The sequence below is a fragment of the Xyrauchen texanus genome, chromosome 16 (genome assembly GCF_025860055.1).
Source record: "Xyrauchen texanus isolate HMW12.3.18 chromosome 16, RBS_HiC_50CHRs, whole genome shotgun sequence".
In the NCBI taxonomy this organism is placed as follows: domain Eukaryota; kingdom Metazoa; phylum Chordata; class Actinopteri; order Cypriniformes; family Catostomidae; genus Xyrauchen; species Xyrauchen texanus.
The window spans coordinates 27233995-27250152 of NC_068291.1; the positions used below are offsets into that span (position 1 = coordinate 27233995).

The 16158-nt window shown below is 36.6% G+C and overlaps 1 protein-coding gene across 1 annotated transcript in view; it reads right to left on the reverse strand.

The window, feature by feature from the left end:
• The window catches only part of LOC127656752 (potassium voltage-gated channel subfamily H member 1-like), an 85535-nt gene that overhangs the window by 22030 nt on the left and 47347 nt on the right, over positions 1-16158 (reverse strand). The window contains exons 10-11 of the mRNA XM_052145223.1: positions 7249-7448; positions 5432-5684 (exon numbers count right to left, since the gene is read on the reverse strand). Coding sequence (XP_052001183.1) covers positions 5432-5684; positions 7249-7448 — 453 coding nt within the window. The remainder of the gene's footprint in view (positions 1-5431; positions 5685-7248; positions 7449-16158) is intronic.

Below are 16158 nucleotides of genomic sequence, written 5' to 3' on the forward strand. Positions count from 1 at the left end.
GTATTTTGTCTTCCTGTTCTGGCAGTTTTTATAGTCAAAACAATTGAAAAACTCTACCAGTGCTGAAGAAGTAATCCAAAGTATTTAGAATACGTTACTGACCTTGAATAATCTAACGAAATATGTTACAAATTATATTTTACAGCATGTATTCTGTAATCTGAAGTGAAATACATTTCAAAAGTAACCCTCCCAACCCTGTATATATATATATATATAATATTATTATACTTGTTGTTTCCACAAACTCATATTAACTAAGACAATAGTTATTTGCACTTCTAGAAAAAAGTTGAAATGAGATTAATCTTTATACTGACTTGTCACAGCACCTATAATACACACTTTCCCTTGTACTTTCATGTACATTTTCAACGTTGTTTGTCTGATCTTATTTTTAGCGCGTTCTCAAAAAATTCATCACATTTACAGTGGTTTTATATGTTTAAAAGTTGACAACTTTTGCACTGGTGGGGCCCCTTGTCATGACTAGCTGTAAATAGAAATGTCTTTTTTTCAACATAAAAATTTGAAATTGAGCCGGAAATTCAGAATCAATGTGCCGGTGTGTTATGGAGTGGTGTGTTGTGGGCTCTGGGCCAGAAATTCCAGGGCCACTTTTTGTCGCAGTCCACACCTGAATACAGGCATTATCATTTATAATTAGAGTAAAAGTTTTTTGATATAATAACATAGCAGTGTGTAAGTAATAGAGTGAAAAATAAGTGTTAATAATGTCATAAACAGCCATAGTACCCATGATTTGTATGAAAGTGAATAAAATGCACAGTTGTTGCAGCACCTTTAGTGTTCATTTCACAAGGAAACTGCAGCAAAACGTAGAAAGCGGCACCTAAAACGGTTTGTAGAAATGTAGTTATGGTTACATTCATACTATGAGTCTAGGTTGTTTTAATATCTACAAAGAAAGATATTTTGCTGTCGTTTTCTGCATATCACGGCGCCCTTTTGTGGTCCGTTCTGCATAACGTGGCGGCTCATTTTTGCTTAGCGCGGCCAAACCACCGGCCCGCTCGGTTCCCCCGATGGACATTCTGCCCCTGATCGGCCCCAAAGTGCGTCGGCACACTGGGAAAATGCCAGGTATGCCAGATTACCAGTCCAGCCCTGAACACAACACTTTAAACAAGTCCTCATTTCAATAATTAAATATATTCTACATTACTTTTAGTGCTTGGAGATTATATTGAAGTAGATTCTGATTTATAATAATTTATTACATTCTAAATGTATCTTACTTACAACAACACCCTGGCCATACTCCATTCTCACACACATCCAAACAAACACACACGTTTATTGTGGGAAGTCAAGTTGCTCAAGACACATTGGATAGAGCTACAGATCATCGGCATGTCTAACAGAGGACAAATTACGAAAAGAGATATTTCCTCATTCTATTACTGAAATTAACAGTCTTTGTGGTGAGCAGGGCGGGCCGAGCGGTGTCTGGGCAAAGCGAGGTCCAAGATTATATATATATATATATATATCTTACAGATACTCTTTGTTTTTTGTCCCAGTGCACTCTGCCTTTGTACCTTTAAGGCTTTAATTATGGGGTGAAGTTTGTAGTGCTAGAATTGAGGGCTTTTCATACATGGCTCGATTGGAATGTTTGTTTCGTAACCTAGCATGTTTTCTCCTTGGTTCAGTTCTTTTAGGCATATATGAACATGGCAATCACACTTGGATCTGCACCAAAACAATCGGTCTGAGACCGCCTGAACGAAACAATCTTGGACCGATTGCAGAACTCTAGAGTGGTTCGCTTGTGGTGAGAATGCAAACTGACCCAACAGACCAACAAACCAAAACCTATAAAAACCATGAACATAACTGAGGGATCTTTGGAGAACACATTTGTAGATCAGCACTTCTCTGTAATTCATCATCAAAATGTGGATATAGCCTTTTGGCAACTATATTAGATATAATTGTTTAAAATAGGAGCTGTTTTATAATTCCTGAGGTAGTTTTAGTACGATCTTTTCTCTCTTTTGTATAGAGGCAGAACACAGGTAGGATGGCGTTAGCAAATTTTTGACAGATCATTTTTTTTTTAATGTGGCTTTACTCTGCTGTTTACTCACACGTTTCAATGGAGAAATAATGCAAAAGCAACTAATGATGGATAAAAATAACCATGACAGAAACTTTACAACTCATATCCATCACAGATCATTTGTATTTGGAGCACAACTGCGATGCTCAAAAATTCTCAAACATGTATCATGGTTCACACATTTTTTACAGGCATATAATTTTAACCGATATATCAATGGATGAGCTTAATCCTCAACAGCGAACAAACATAGTGAGCAATAAGGGGACAGTTTGCTCACATTGGTCCGTCGTGAAATGTTGGATTGTGAAAGCAAACCGAACCAAGAAGAAAATGCAACATTGTAACAATGTAGTACTCGTTTCGGAATTCTTTTAATGGTCTACAGGTCTGAAAACGCTGCACCAGTGTCTTTAAACGTCTACAGATCACAGAGGCGCACACACCAGCCTAATGAGCACTCAGACAGATGCATGGTGACCCCTGACTTACTGACCTACAGTTTCTCTTAACCCGCCCACTCGAGAGACGAAGAGAGAGATACAAGTGGTTAGATCGATAATGCTTTTTTCTGTTTTCTTGGTATCTGTGTGCATGACCACATTTTGGAAGTAAAAGAAAACATTTGTGGGCCCTCTGACTTGGCCTAAATCAGTTTCACGGCCTCGGCAGAGAGACAAATTTAGCAAGACATCTGTATTTTTTTAACAGAGGAAAAATATGGCCATTAGATGCAGCTCTGTGGCTTCATGGTGCTTGGCCGCCTAATCTTGTGTTGTGAGACAGACAGGCATTGGAAATGACAGACGCTGCATCAGAGGCTGTATTAAATGTATGAGACACATCTGATCTCAGATTAGTGTGTTTTTATATCCTTTTTGATTCATTTGATTAAATGAATGAGATAATCAGAATTTGTCAACATTAGAGAGAATATTACACCATTTACGGCATAAAGACATTGCTTTTCTGTTTTAAATACTGTTTTAAATAGTTTTTAACAGGTGTTTAAAGTATTTGAAGTATTAAGCAGTTCTTTGTGCACCTGGGAATATGAACAGAAGACAAAAACGTTTTCAGCATAAAAGCTGGAGGGATTCCAAATCAATTATTTCCAAAAAAACTAAAAAGAGAGAGAGAGAGAGAGAGAGAGAGAGAGATTACATGATACAGAAGATCTTAAAATGGCGTTTTACAACATATTTATATTACTTCTCATCCTCTTATTGTTACTTTTTATAATCAGCGTAGGCCGCCACATTTTGCATTATTTAATGTGTTATATTCGTACAATTTATTTTCTTTTTCTGTCTTTTTCTTTACCTTTTGTTTTATTAATGCTTTGTGAATGTTTTATAAGACGAAGAGGGGGAGAGAGATTGTGTGTGTGTGTGTGTGTGTATGTGTGAGCGTGTATTTATCACTTTGTGGGGACCAAATGTCCCCATAAGGATAGTAAAACCCGAAATTTTTGACCTTGTGGGGACATTTTGTCGGTCCCCATGAGGAAAACAGCTTATAAATCATACTAAATTATGTTTTTTGAAAATGTAAAAATGCAGAAAGTTTTCTGTGAGGGTTAGGTTTAGGGGTAGGGTTAGGTTTAGGGGATAGAATATAAAGTTTGTACAGTATAAAAACCATTATGTCTATGGAAAGTCCCCATAAAACATGGAAACACAACATGTGTGTGTGTGTGTGTGTGTGTGTGTGTGTGTGTGTGTGTGTGTGTGTGTGTGTGTGTGTGTGTGTGTGTGTGTGTGTGTGTGTGTGTGAGAGCGAGAGAGAGAGAGAAAATTGGACAAAATGATCAAAGAGGATACAGGTTGCAAGATGTGGGAAGAAACAAAAGCAAAGGGGAGAACAGAATACAGTGAATGAGTAGGAGTGCCAGCCTATGTGTCAATCAAGACATATGTTCATATCGAAGCTATGTGAATGTAAATGATCCTCCCATAGGGAATTAAACCCAAGACAGCGAGATGCTGTTTAAGCTGTCTTCATATTATCCAAGTCTATGGATATGGAGGAACATTTGTTTTGAATGCATAAACATTAAACAAACTTCATCCCTGCTGTGTCAAAATTCAGATTCAGATATCTTCCCTTCTCTCTGACTCATCAAACTGAACATCTGCTGAGTGTAAATGGGTAGCAAATAGGGATGGATGATATGTTGGATATTCATGATATATCTGTGATGATTTTGCTAACTTATATAACATTAAGCAACATTGTGAATATTGCATTCACACTTTTCATGGATCATTTCAAACGGTCCATTTCCATGAGTTTAACTATTCATTTGTGCAATTATGGAAGTCTCAACGAGGCAATTTTCATATGTTAAAATGTTTTTAATAAAAAATATAAATAAAGGCAAATATTGTTGTTTTTCGCTAATATGTATTGTTATATTGGTGCAAATTATTGAACATGACAAATACTGTACTTCTTTTGTGTTCATTTAGTGCAAACCAATGTTGAAAATAGGCTTAATTTCAACTAGAATTTTACTGAATTTTACTTATTGCGTTACATATTATTGTTCACCTGATAATTATTTACATTTTTTTGCATGAATATAGAGATACAGTATATGTCAAATATTGTCAAAGGGCTGAAGAAAATAAAGATTAGTGGTGTCAGTCAAATAAATCTCGATTAATCGTATAATTTTTTGTAGTTAATCGCGATTAATCACAGATTGTGAAAGTGCTGAACTTTTTCTCTGAATATACTTTTCCTGTCAAAATGAATTTATTTCCATCTTAGGAAAGAAAAGAAAATAATATGTAACAATATAATGCTTTATTAACATTTTCCAAACAAAGACTTCCACAGTATAAAGCTGTGTCAATGATTCACATCAAGCGCTGCTTTGAACTCCACATAAAAGAAAGAAAACGTCTCATTCTGCGTTTTGGTGATAGTTAAGACTTGACGTACTTCTGTGGTAAATAAAATGTGCCTTACATAGGCTGATAAATACTATTTATGTCAGAAGTTCCATCTAGGCATGTTTTGTACAACAAAAATTGTGTTAAGAGCTCCTTTCTCCATCACTTTCTCACTGACAATGGATCACTGCTGTGTGTGCTTGTGGTGTGTGAGTCAGTAATGTAACTCCGGGTGGACACAACAAAAAGGTTACACCCTTCCAGTGTTTAAGCTGGTTTATGCTGTATTAATGGTAAATGCATTAATCACGGTTAAGAAAAATTACCATGATAAACTTTTTTAATGAATCGCATGCGTTAACACATATATTTTGACAGCTCTAATCAAGATTCATTTTTTTTTAGCTATATCGCCAAGCCCAATAGTCACAATGTGTCCTCTTACCCAGAATTGCGACCACCTCGTCATCTTGGATGACCTCCAGTGACCCTGACACAACAAAACAGAGACTGTCCACACTCTCGCCTGCATGGTAGATGAGATCACCAGGAGCGCAGTGGATGGTCTGGAACTCCATTGCCAGTGCTCGCAGACAGCCATCACTGGCCAAACGGAAAGCTGGATGTTCCTTAAAAACCTTCCTGTTCAGGTGCACACAAATATCAGCACGCATGTCTTTCGGACAGATCTGCAAAACCTACAAGGAGAGAAAAAGTGAGACAGACACACAGAGAGACAGATTGACAGTGAGATAAAAGGCTGAGACAGAACTCCAAGAGACAGAACTTTATTTCCTGACTGAATGACAAAAGTTCAATATAATCCATGAAAAGTACTTCAACCAAATACAATGGATATATGGTAAAACTGACAGCATGTCAAACAACAAAACAGAGGAACTCGAGAGCTGCAGAATACCAGCAGCATAATGCATCAGTAAACTTGTCAAAATAATTTCTTCCCAGTTTTATTTGTTATACTCAACTTCAATCAGTTATTAAATTTTTTCAATGTTAAAATAATTTTTTGGTATTCCATTTTAATATCCAGTCAACTATAATTAGCTATTTGTAAGTTGACTTCATCTAAAAGTGTTAAACTGTGAGGCTTTCAAAACAATCCTCTTTTTGTTTGAGTGCCCGTCCAGCCCGACACAGCAACTTGGCTCAACCAATGGGGTGGGTTTATGGGTGGAACTATCTGCATGTACAACTAAGACTGAAGAACAAAAAGGGATTATTTTTTTGCGATTCAGTTTGGTTTAGTTTGAAAACGCATTAATTTCCTTTTTGTTTAAAAAACGCTCTCCACTAACACATACTTTGGAAAACAATGACTGAAATCTGAAAACAATTTTTTCTGGATGTGGCTATAGTGGTACAGAAATTGCACAGTTTAGCATGAAATTCAAAGTGATTGAAAATAGCATGTTGTTATTTTGGCCCCACTTTGATCTTACTTAATAATGTGAGGCACCAATTAAACTTAAGTTTAAAATTTTAATAAGCTGAAACTGGTGTATATCGATTGTTATTATAGTTTTGCCTTGACTATTATTATTATTATTATTATTATTATTATTGATTATTATTACTGTGCACTCTTTTTTTCTAACAACTGTCTTAGTGTTTTGGCCATACATGTTTATATTTATTGTCATGCCAATACAAAAAACAAAACAGGCTGATAGAGAAGAGGGAGAATGAGAAAAAATAAGAAAGAGAGGTACAGGACAAGAGTATTTTTATGTATAGTATTTGTGCATCTGAGCGCATTAGTGTGTGACATGTCCCAGAGCCACCATTGCCTGCAGCTCCCAACTTTTTCAGAGCATCTCCCTTTCTGGATGCGGTTCTCACAGAGACATAGAGGCTTGCTCGGGGAAGTGCGTCTGTGTGATGAGACAGCTAAATCACGTGAGAGTGAGTGAGAGAGAGAGAGAGAGAGTGAGAGAGAGAGAGGGAGTGAGAGAGAGAGGGAAGGAGAAAGAGAGAGAGGGGACAGCTGGAGCATTCTGCCAATGACTGCCCAATAGAGACTTCAAATCCACAGAGTCATACTGTTCCCCTCCTGTGGTTTGAGTCTAAATGACTTCAAGACAGGACGAGTCAAAACACACAGCATGAGAAGGCATCTCGCTAAAGAATTACACTAATGGATAACAATACATTTCAAAACAGGAGCTAATAACACAAACTCATGAGCTACTGAGAGATGTCCAGAGTTGCATGCTGGATAATTGGAGCCTACAGGTTGTTCACCTTTTCAGTGTCAATACCGTGGGACATGGACCAGGTGGAGGCGATATAATCCATTACCCTCTCACTCAAGCCTTTGGGCACCTGGTACAGCTTCAGGAAGTCACGAACACTATTGAGCATTTCATGATAACGGTTAGTGTTGGCATACATCTGCTGAAAGATAGTCGTCACATTACCAAAGATGGTGGCATAGAGAAGAGCTATAAGAAAGAGAGAGAAAGGGAGAGAATAACATGTATTTTTTGATTAAATTAAAACACAGGAGAGGCACAGATGACCAATCAAATAAAAATATATATGTATTTAGCATTTTATCACAAGGCTCTCTGGCATACTTGATTTTGATTGGTCAGTCTGTACAACAATGACATATACCCCTTCATAGTGATACAAGACCCCTTTGCTTCAACTTATAACACTGTCAGAATTTATTTTGTGATGATGACTGGTTGAATTCACAGTATATGTTAAGCATTTATACAAAACAAACAGCTTCACAAATGTCAAACTGTACACTGCAAAATGGTAAAAAGGGTATTCATTTTTACATGCAAATCAAAATCTATTGTTGTGAAAACAAATCAAATGTAGCCCAGAATATTTGTTTTAGTTAAACACACTTATTGCAAAAAGTGCATGTAGAAAAAGCAGTACAAATTGTAATATGGGTTTAATGTAGTTATAAACGTTAGCAATGGTGTAATACGTTATAATTACACTTGCTGATGTGGTTATGTGACTATCTGGACTCAGTAAAGGGGCAGTCACACTAGACTTTGAGCTAGAAAATTTATTTGGGACCAGGATATGATGAAACGCACAAGAGCTTGTAGTTTAAATAAATTATAAATAACAAAAAATAATATAGCTGCAAGCAGCGACAACGGACCCAAGCACCATGGGTCCATTTCAACCCGGTTCCCTTCGAAAAACAATTCACGATGGGCACATGCATTTGGTCGAGAATACAGTAAGACACCATGTCTTGCCTTCTGCTCAGACATAATGGTTAACAACTTTGATGTGTGTGCCAAATGGAATAAATGTGCAATTACTGCAAGTGTGAACTCTTGAACAGTCCAAAAAATAATATTGTTAATTGACTTGTGGCTATGAAAATATCATGTAAGATATCAAGAATCTCCTTACGATGTTACATTTGACACTAGTCTGAGTAAATTTGATGTGACAGGGGTGAAAATAAGAGGGGTTATTTTTTTCACAGTCTATTCGATGTGTCAGATCTATTGTTGCCAGCTGGTGGCCCTATGACTGTGACCCACCAAAACCACATTCATGTCATAAGCATGATTAAACATATGGCTGAGTGTGTCAAATACACCTGTATACACTACAACATGATGTAAATTGATCCATTGCCATGACAACACTATTTAAAATGTCAAGAATCCCTTAACAATTTTACATCAGCGGTGTCTTGATATTATTCTAAAAATGTTTGAAGGGTTCCATGACCCACAATAACCATGTCCATGTGATTAGCCCTATTACCAAACATAGAGCTCAATTGTTATCTAAATCACATGCAAATGTGATACAAGAGACATTTCCTGTTTCTAATTTTTTCACCATTCATTTATTGCCTTACCATGGCAACACTGTTTAATATATAAAAAATGAGTTGGAAATTTAGCAAAAGCATTTGAATATACAAAGAAAAGAATAATAACATTGAATGCATTGCCATGGAAATACTATTTAAGATATCAAAAATCCCTTCAAACGTTTACATCAGCTGTGTCCTGATATTAATCAAAACCATTTTGAAGCAATTCAAGTAAATATAAGAGGACTATTTTAAAGTTTGATGTAAGAGCCACACTTCCTGCTGACAATCACACAATGCATGCAGAAGATATGAGACGCTTCCTTATATGCGATTAATTTATTGCCGCGCCATGACAACACCATTCAATATCTAAAAACTCTGTTTGCATTTTAGCATCTTCAGTGTCTTGGCATAATGTTGCCTGAAATTCATGACAGTGTCACATGTATCCTAAAAGGAGGAGTATTTAAAAGTTCAGGGCCTGTAATTAAAAAACAAATCCAAATTCAATCTAAAATGTCTGAATTCCTGTTGGGTGGAGCTAAAGTCTATGATTTTGAAAGTTGTGTGGCTTGATGAAAACAATATATGTAACAAGTTTGGTGACTGTAGGTGAAACTGACCCCACTAATTTAGTCAAAAGGTGGTGCTACAGAGCCCGCCTTAATTATTCTTAAACTGTTCAAATATACCATTTACTCACTTTCCTGCAAAAATAACAACATGCAGCTTTGAAATATGAATGCTTTGTATTGAGCCAAGAGGTAAGTGTGTGACAATTCAATCTTCTATTGAATTCACCTTTATGCAGCATACTGATGTAAATTTGATGGTGTGTTTGAGCATGAGATTTGGCATCTGACAAGCAATTTTTGTTTTTGTAGTTGGCCGCTAGGCAGGCTATATGAGAAAATTATTGTTTCATAAGTTACCAGCTCCATAAAAAGGACAGAAAGAGAGGCAGTGAGAGAGAGAGAGAGAGAGAGAGAGAGAGAGAGAGAGAGAGATGATAATGCATGACACAGTGAATTGTAAATGCGAGAAAGTACAGGACAGAGCAAGATAATACAATAAAGATGAGTGAGTGTCTTTCAAACTGATTTAGTCAGCCTGTAATGGCTTTGCACATAGAAGGAAATCTTATTATGTGTGTGTTGTAAGGACCTTGTGTGTGCGTGTGTGTATCCACCTTATTTCACAACGTGGAAGTAAGCATCGGCTGCATTTCTGGCAAATGTGTAAAAGTTCCACTGTTATTGACCACAATGTAAATACTGTAAATAGAAGGATAATAATACCAGAATTTAGTTATATAAGTTTATAAACTATCACACAACCACAGGATGTACAGCAGAATGTTGTCCTAATGTCAGATAATTTTCTAACTGCAGCATTTATAGTAAAAGAGGAAATCAACCACTTGTTGCTCTGTGTTGTTGTATTTAAGAGACGTTAATAAAATCTGCTTCTTACTTTATCATAATCGTGATGATGCAGTCTTTCTTGTCTCCATGTAAACCTCCATTTATATGTACCTGCATAACCTCCAATAATGTCTTTATTTATTTATTTCCAAAGGCAATGTTTCATAAGCCATGCTGAATGCGAGATCTGTTTACTATGCACCGTTAAGAAAAAGAAAATTCTCTCTGACAAGAATGGAGAGTAAAATCTGTTTATTAATTGAAACAAGATGAAAAAGATGAAACAAGATGCCATTTTGGTGCAACGAAATTTAAAGCAGCATTTGCCTAGCAGCTTTCTTCTCTCTGCTGGTTGTGTCAAATTTGTGGAGGGCGGCGTGTCAGATGGCGCGGAGGACTTTCCTGTTAGCTCCTGATCTCTCATTCATTCTGCCAGAGCAACAGTGTGTAATTAAACAATGGCAAAATGCGATTTATGGTAAAACTATATGCTTTCAAAACCAACACATTTATGAAAATCATTATTAATGATAATAATATGACGACATATATTGCCAGCCTGTAATATAAAGCAGCATAATGTAGTATTTTTTTTATTGCTAAAATAGCTGGAAGTGGCTGATACCGGAAGTGCTCCACATTCAAGGCTGATAATGAGGCACCTTAGTTTAGCTGAAAAATAAGGTGGATATGTGTATGTGAATTTCCTCCTAAATACCTACAGATGAGCATTATGAACAACACAGCCAAGGATTCAAAACTGCCATTCCTTTACACTCATTTATGTGTAATGGACACAGGAAAAAATGTTTATGTCATGTTGATCATAACAGTTGTCTTCTGAGTATGCTATTTTGCTGCTGTGGTTTTAAACAACTATTTCTGCACAATGTCGGCCTCAATAAAGCTAATTTGTTATCTTTGGAATTTGGGGTTTTGTAAAGAGTGTATTCAATGCTCAGTCTCGTAGAAAATGTATGGCTGAAATCACTTACAGCACCTTTAACTTGAAATACTAAGCTAACACACATTTCAAAGGCACTTTTTAAAATGTTTCTCTTTGGCTGGACTTAAAATAACCATGTAAGCTCAACATAAATACTTCAAGTAGAGAGAACTTACCTAGCTTGAACTAACTAATGCAGTAAATGCATGTTAATTGGAAATAATATGCTTTCATTAGTGTAGCAATTGCTCAACAAGTAAAGCAATGTACTGTAGAACAATTATAAAATGTACCTTTCCTCAACCTAAGCTCAAGCTCCACTATTCACCATAATGGTTAACAATACTTATCAAGGTAAATTTATTTGAACTAATTTTTCATACTTAAAAAAAATATTATTTTAAGCATTTTACATTGCAGAGAACTATAAAAGAATACATTTTAGCATCTATATTTATACACTGGTGGACAAAAGTTTGGAATAATATACAGATTTTGCTGTTTTGGAATTAAATTTGTACTTTAATTCACCAAAGTGGCATTCAACTGATCACAAAATATAGTCAGGACTTTACTGATGTAAAAAACAGCACCATCACTATTTGAAAAAAAGTTATTTTTGATCAAATTTAGACAGGCCCCTTTTCCAGCAGCCATCACTGTAACACCTTATCCTTCAGTAATCATGCTAAATTGCTAATTTGGTACTAGAAAATCACTTGCCATTATATCAAACACTGCTGAAAGGTATTTGGTTTGTTAAATTAAGCTTAACATTGTCTTTGTTTTTGAGTTGCCACAGTATGCAATAGACTGGCATGTCTTAAGGTCAATATTAGGTAAAAAAATGGCAAAAAAAAAACTTTTCTCTAGAAACTCATCAGGCAATCATTGTTTTGAGGAATTAAGGCTACACAATGCATGAAACTGCCCAAAAAAAAACTGCAGATTTCATACAAAGGTGAACACTACAGTCTTCAAAGACAAAGGACAACTGGCTCTAACAAGGACAGAAAGAGATGTGGAAGGCTAGATGTACAACTAAACAAGAGGATAAGTACATCACCTTGAGTCTCTAGTTTGAGAAATAGACATGTCACATTTTCATGTATAACAGTAAAGAGAAGACTCAGGGGTACAGGCCTTATGGGAAGAACTGCAAAGACAAAACCACTTTTGAAAAACTAAAATAAAAGGTTAGATTGGGCAAAGAAACAGACATTGGACAACAGATAATTGGAAAAGAGTGTTATGGATCTTAACCCCATTTAGCATTTGTGGGATCAGCTAGACTGTAAGGTGTGTGAGAAATGCCCGACAAGACATCCACGTTTATGGCAAGTACTACAGGAAGTGTGGGGTAAAATGTCACCTGAGTATCTGGACAAACTGACAGGTTGAATGCCAAGGATCTGCAAAGCTGTCATTGCTGCACGTGGAGTTTTTTTTTTTTTGACGAGAACACTTTGAAGTAGTTTAAGAAGTTCTGAAAATGTTTTGAAATTGTAATAGTCATTATTTATGTTATTAATGTCCTGACTATACATTGTGATCAGTTGAATGCCACTTTGGTGAATAAATATACCAATTTAAATATACCAAAATATTTGTCTATATATACTGTGTGTGTATATATATATATATATATATATATATATATATATATATATATATATATATATATATATATATATATATACACACATACATACACAGTATATATAGACAAATATTTACAAATAATTTAGGGTTCAAATAATCAAATAAAGAAGTTTTGGAACAATTAAGACATCAATTGTTGCGATTTGATGATAATTAAATTCGGCAAAACAATGAGTGCAAATTGCAGTACTTTTATTAGTCCCATGTGGATGTAATTTATACTGACATAAATATGTCACTGAAAACGTCTCTCTTGTTTAAACTTTCTCCATCAATCTCTGGTAAAAAAATAAATAAAAGTCTGCATTGGCATTGTGTCTCAGTAATGAACTCATTCTCCTGCAGCGAAATGTTTGTAAAGGTTCAAGGAATTTCTATTCCACCAGTCTTCAGAGGATTCCTTAAGATTTGTACATTTCTGAAGCTCTACATGTACATTCAGCAAAGTGTTTTCAACACTATGTATGCCTAAATGTTTCATTTGTCAACTACAGTTTAAAGTTATTGGTATTTGTCAACTAACCAGCTGCAGTTTCCTAACGCCACAGCCATTATTATTAAAGTGTAAGTAAGTATCTTTATGGTTATATATAGACTATGACAAAGTGTATGCGTGTGTGTGTGTGTGTGTGTGTGTGTGTGTGTGTGTGTGTGTGTGTGTGTGTGTGTGTGTGTGAGCATGTATTTATCACTTTGTGGGGACCAAATGTCCCCATAAGGATAGTAAAACCCGAAATTTTTGACCTTGTGGGGACATTTTGTCGGTCCCCATGAGGAAAACAGCTTATAAATCATACTAAATTATGTTTTTTGAAAATGTAAAAATGCAGAATGTTTTCTGTGAGGTTTAGGTTTAGGGGATAGAATATAAAGTTTGTACAGTATAAAAACCATTATGTCTATGGAAAGTCCCCATAAAACATGGAAACACAACTGTGTGTGTGTGTGTGTGTGTGTGTGTGTGTGTGTGTGTGTGTGTGTGTGTGTCTGAAGGGTGATGTGCACAGATATGCAGTGTGACAGTCTTTGCTGATCTGGGGACAGATGTGGCTCTAGGGTGGCAAGTATGTGAAACAGAGCTGACAGCGACTGTCCTACTGAACACGGACACACACATCCTACACAGTCTGACATGGCACGCTGGACACGGACACATCCAGATGTAACAATGTGTCAGGTCAGAGGGTGGGCGTTTGTCCAAAATTCAACATAAACTGCGTTCGCAGTTCAACATAAACTGTCCAGTCGAATCAAACACACTCACTCAATCAAAACTTCTTTCATAAGAGAGATGGATAAATCTTCAATAGCAAATGAACAAATACATGAACCAGGCAGCTTTTTAAAGAGCTATGAGATTAGACTCCCTACTTGTATTAATATGGCTGATTTAAAGTCTTTAATCATATGTGCGTAGCAGAGAGAGAGAGACAGAGACGGAGACAGATAGCGTTAGCATCTCTTGGGTCTGTGAGTTTATTGATTAAAGACACCACAGATTTTCTATGCAGCATTTCATGGTCACTGAATGATCTGTCCTAAACAGTCATTTACAGTGTAGGGGATGATTTATATAACCTCTTTAAATCATTCTAAAGATTTCAAAGCGGCTACCATGTTGGCCTTTTAGTGTGTAATAGTGCACGCTCACAATGTTAAAAATTTTTTTTGTTAATTCAGTTAATTCCTGGCTACTAGTTGCATGACTTTCACAGTATATTTTACAGTAGTATTACTACAACTTATTAAAATGAAAAGACAATAGTATACTGTGACTTTGCAGTGAACATGACAAAGGACAAAGAATTTACTGTAATGTAGCAATGCTGTGTTGTAGAATTACAATGATCATCTGTATTTTTTGTATCTAGTGTTTGTTCATTGTTACCATCGTTGAGTTTTGTATGCTGAGTGTTGATATCTTGCGTGCCTGATTAACAACTCATGATAAAAAGTTAATGAGTAATAAAACAAACCATAATATAGACTAGCTTTGTAAAAATCCCTTCCTCATTGTTAATAATTTAAAATGATACTACTTCTTTACTTTAAAATGCATCATATAGTGTAGTTCCATGGTCCAACATAATGTCAACCACTAAATTTACTATTTTCTCCATTCATCACAGTACAATAAGTTGTGTTCTTAAACACAATTGCACCGACTGGGAGAAAATTAATTTGAAATAAATAAGATAAAGTCCCATCAAAAGGGAACACTAAATACCAAAATGGGGACTTCAAACGAAACACAATTTTCCCATAATGCAGTGCAATATTCACATTTATTTTTTCACAGTAATTTGTTGTGTTGAGACAGAATATGACATAGCCTGCACTGATTTCACAGTAAAATATTAAAAACAGTATTTTATTTTAAGAAATGACTGTTAAATCTTATACATAAACTATATCATAACTACAACATTAACACACCGGACAGAAAGCATTGCAGAGGAACCGGCTTGTCCGATAACATTGCCGGTGTTACAGTTCAACTAGTTTTCATTTTAAAGGTGGAGTAAGCGATTCCTGAGAAAGACTGTCAATATTTGAAATCAACAGCCAAACAAACTTCTAGGTTACTGTTGTAACCTCCGTTCCCTGATGGAGGGAACGAGACGTTGTGTCGAGTGAAGCGACTGAACTTGAACTTGAATTTGCGACGTGCCAATCATGGGAGCAGGCCGCACCTTTTCTCACTCTATGTTTCTCGCAAATAGTTAAAGTGGCTGGGGCTATCTGGCATGGTGGTAGATCCTACCTGCTGCGAGGGAGGAGTTACTACAAACACGGAGACCGGGGGACAGCGGGGACTGAAAATACACACAGGGGGATTCATCCACAAGGGCCCATCCTGTGGGGCACCTATTCCAGTACAGAGTAATTTTAGTACCCGTAGTGGGCCTGGTCAGGGAATTCCTCCACTGAATTCGTGGACCCCACCTGGGGACGGAGTGGTCTGCTTAGCAGCTCCGTAGCAAACGTCTAGTTCCCTGGGTCATCCATCTCAGGAATACTTGGGAGCCTTTCGGGTCCTCGAGGACGTTTGGGAGACGGGGGCTGAGAGCTGAGCCCAGGTTGAGGTGGAGCTGCCTGGCATTTGGAAGCCGCTGGAGGGCACCCTCAGCAAGCAGACAGAGCATGGCCCGTGCTGGAACGGCATGATGTGGGAAATGGCCTCTTTTCTTCACCTGCAAAACCTGTTTTGCGAAGTCATCCATGGTGTCACCGAATAGACCAAACTGGGAGACGGGGGTGTTGGGAAAGCGAGTTTTGTCTACCTCCCGCATCTCGACCAGGTTCAG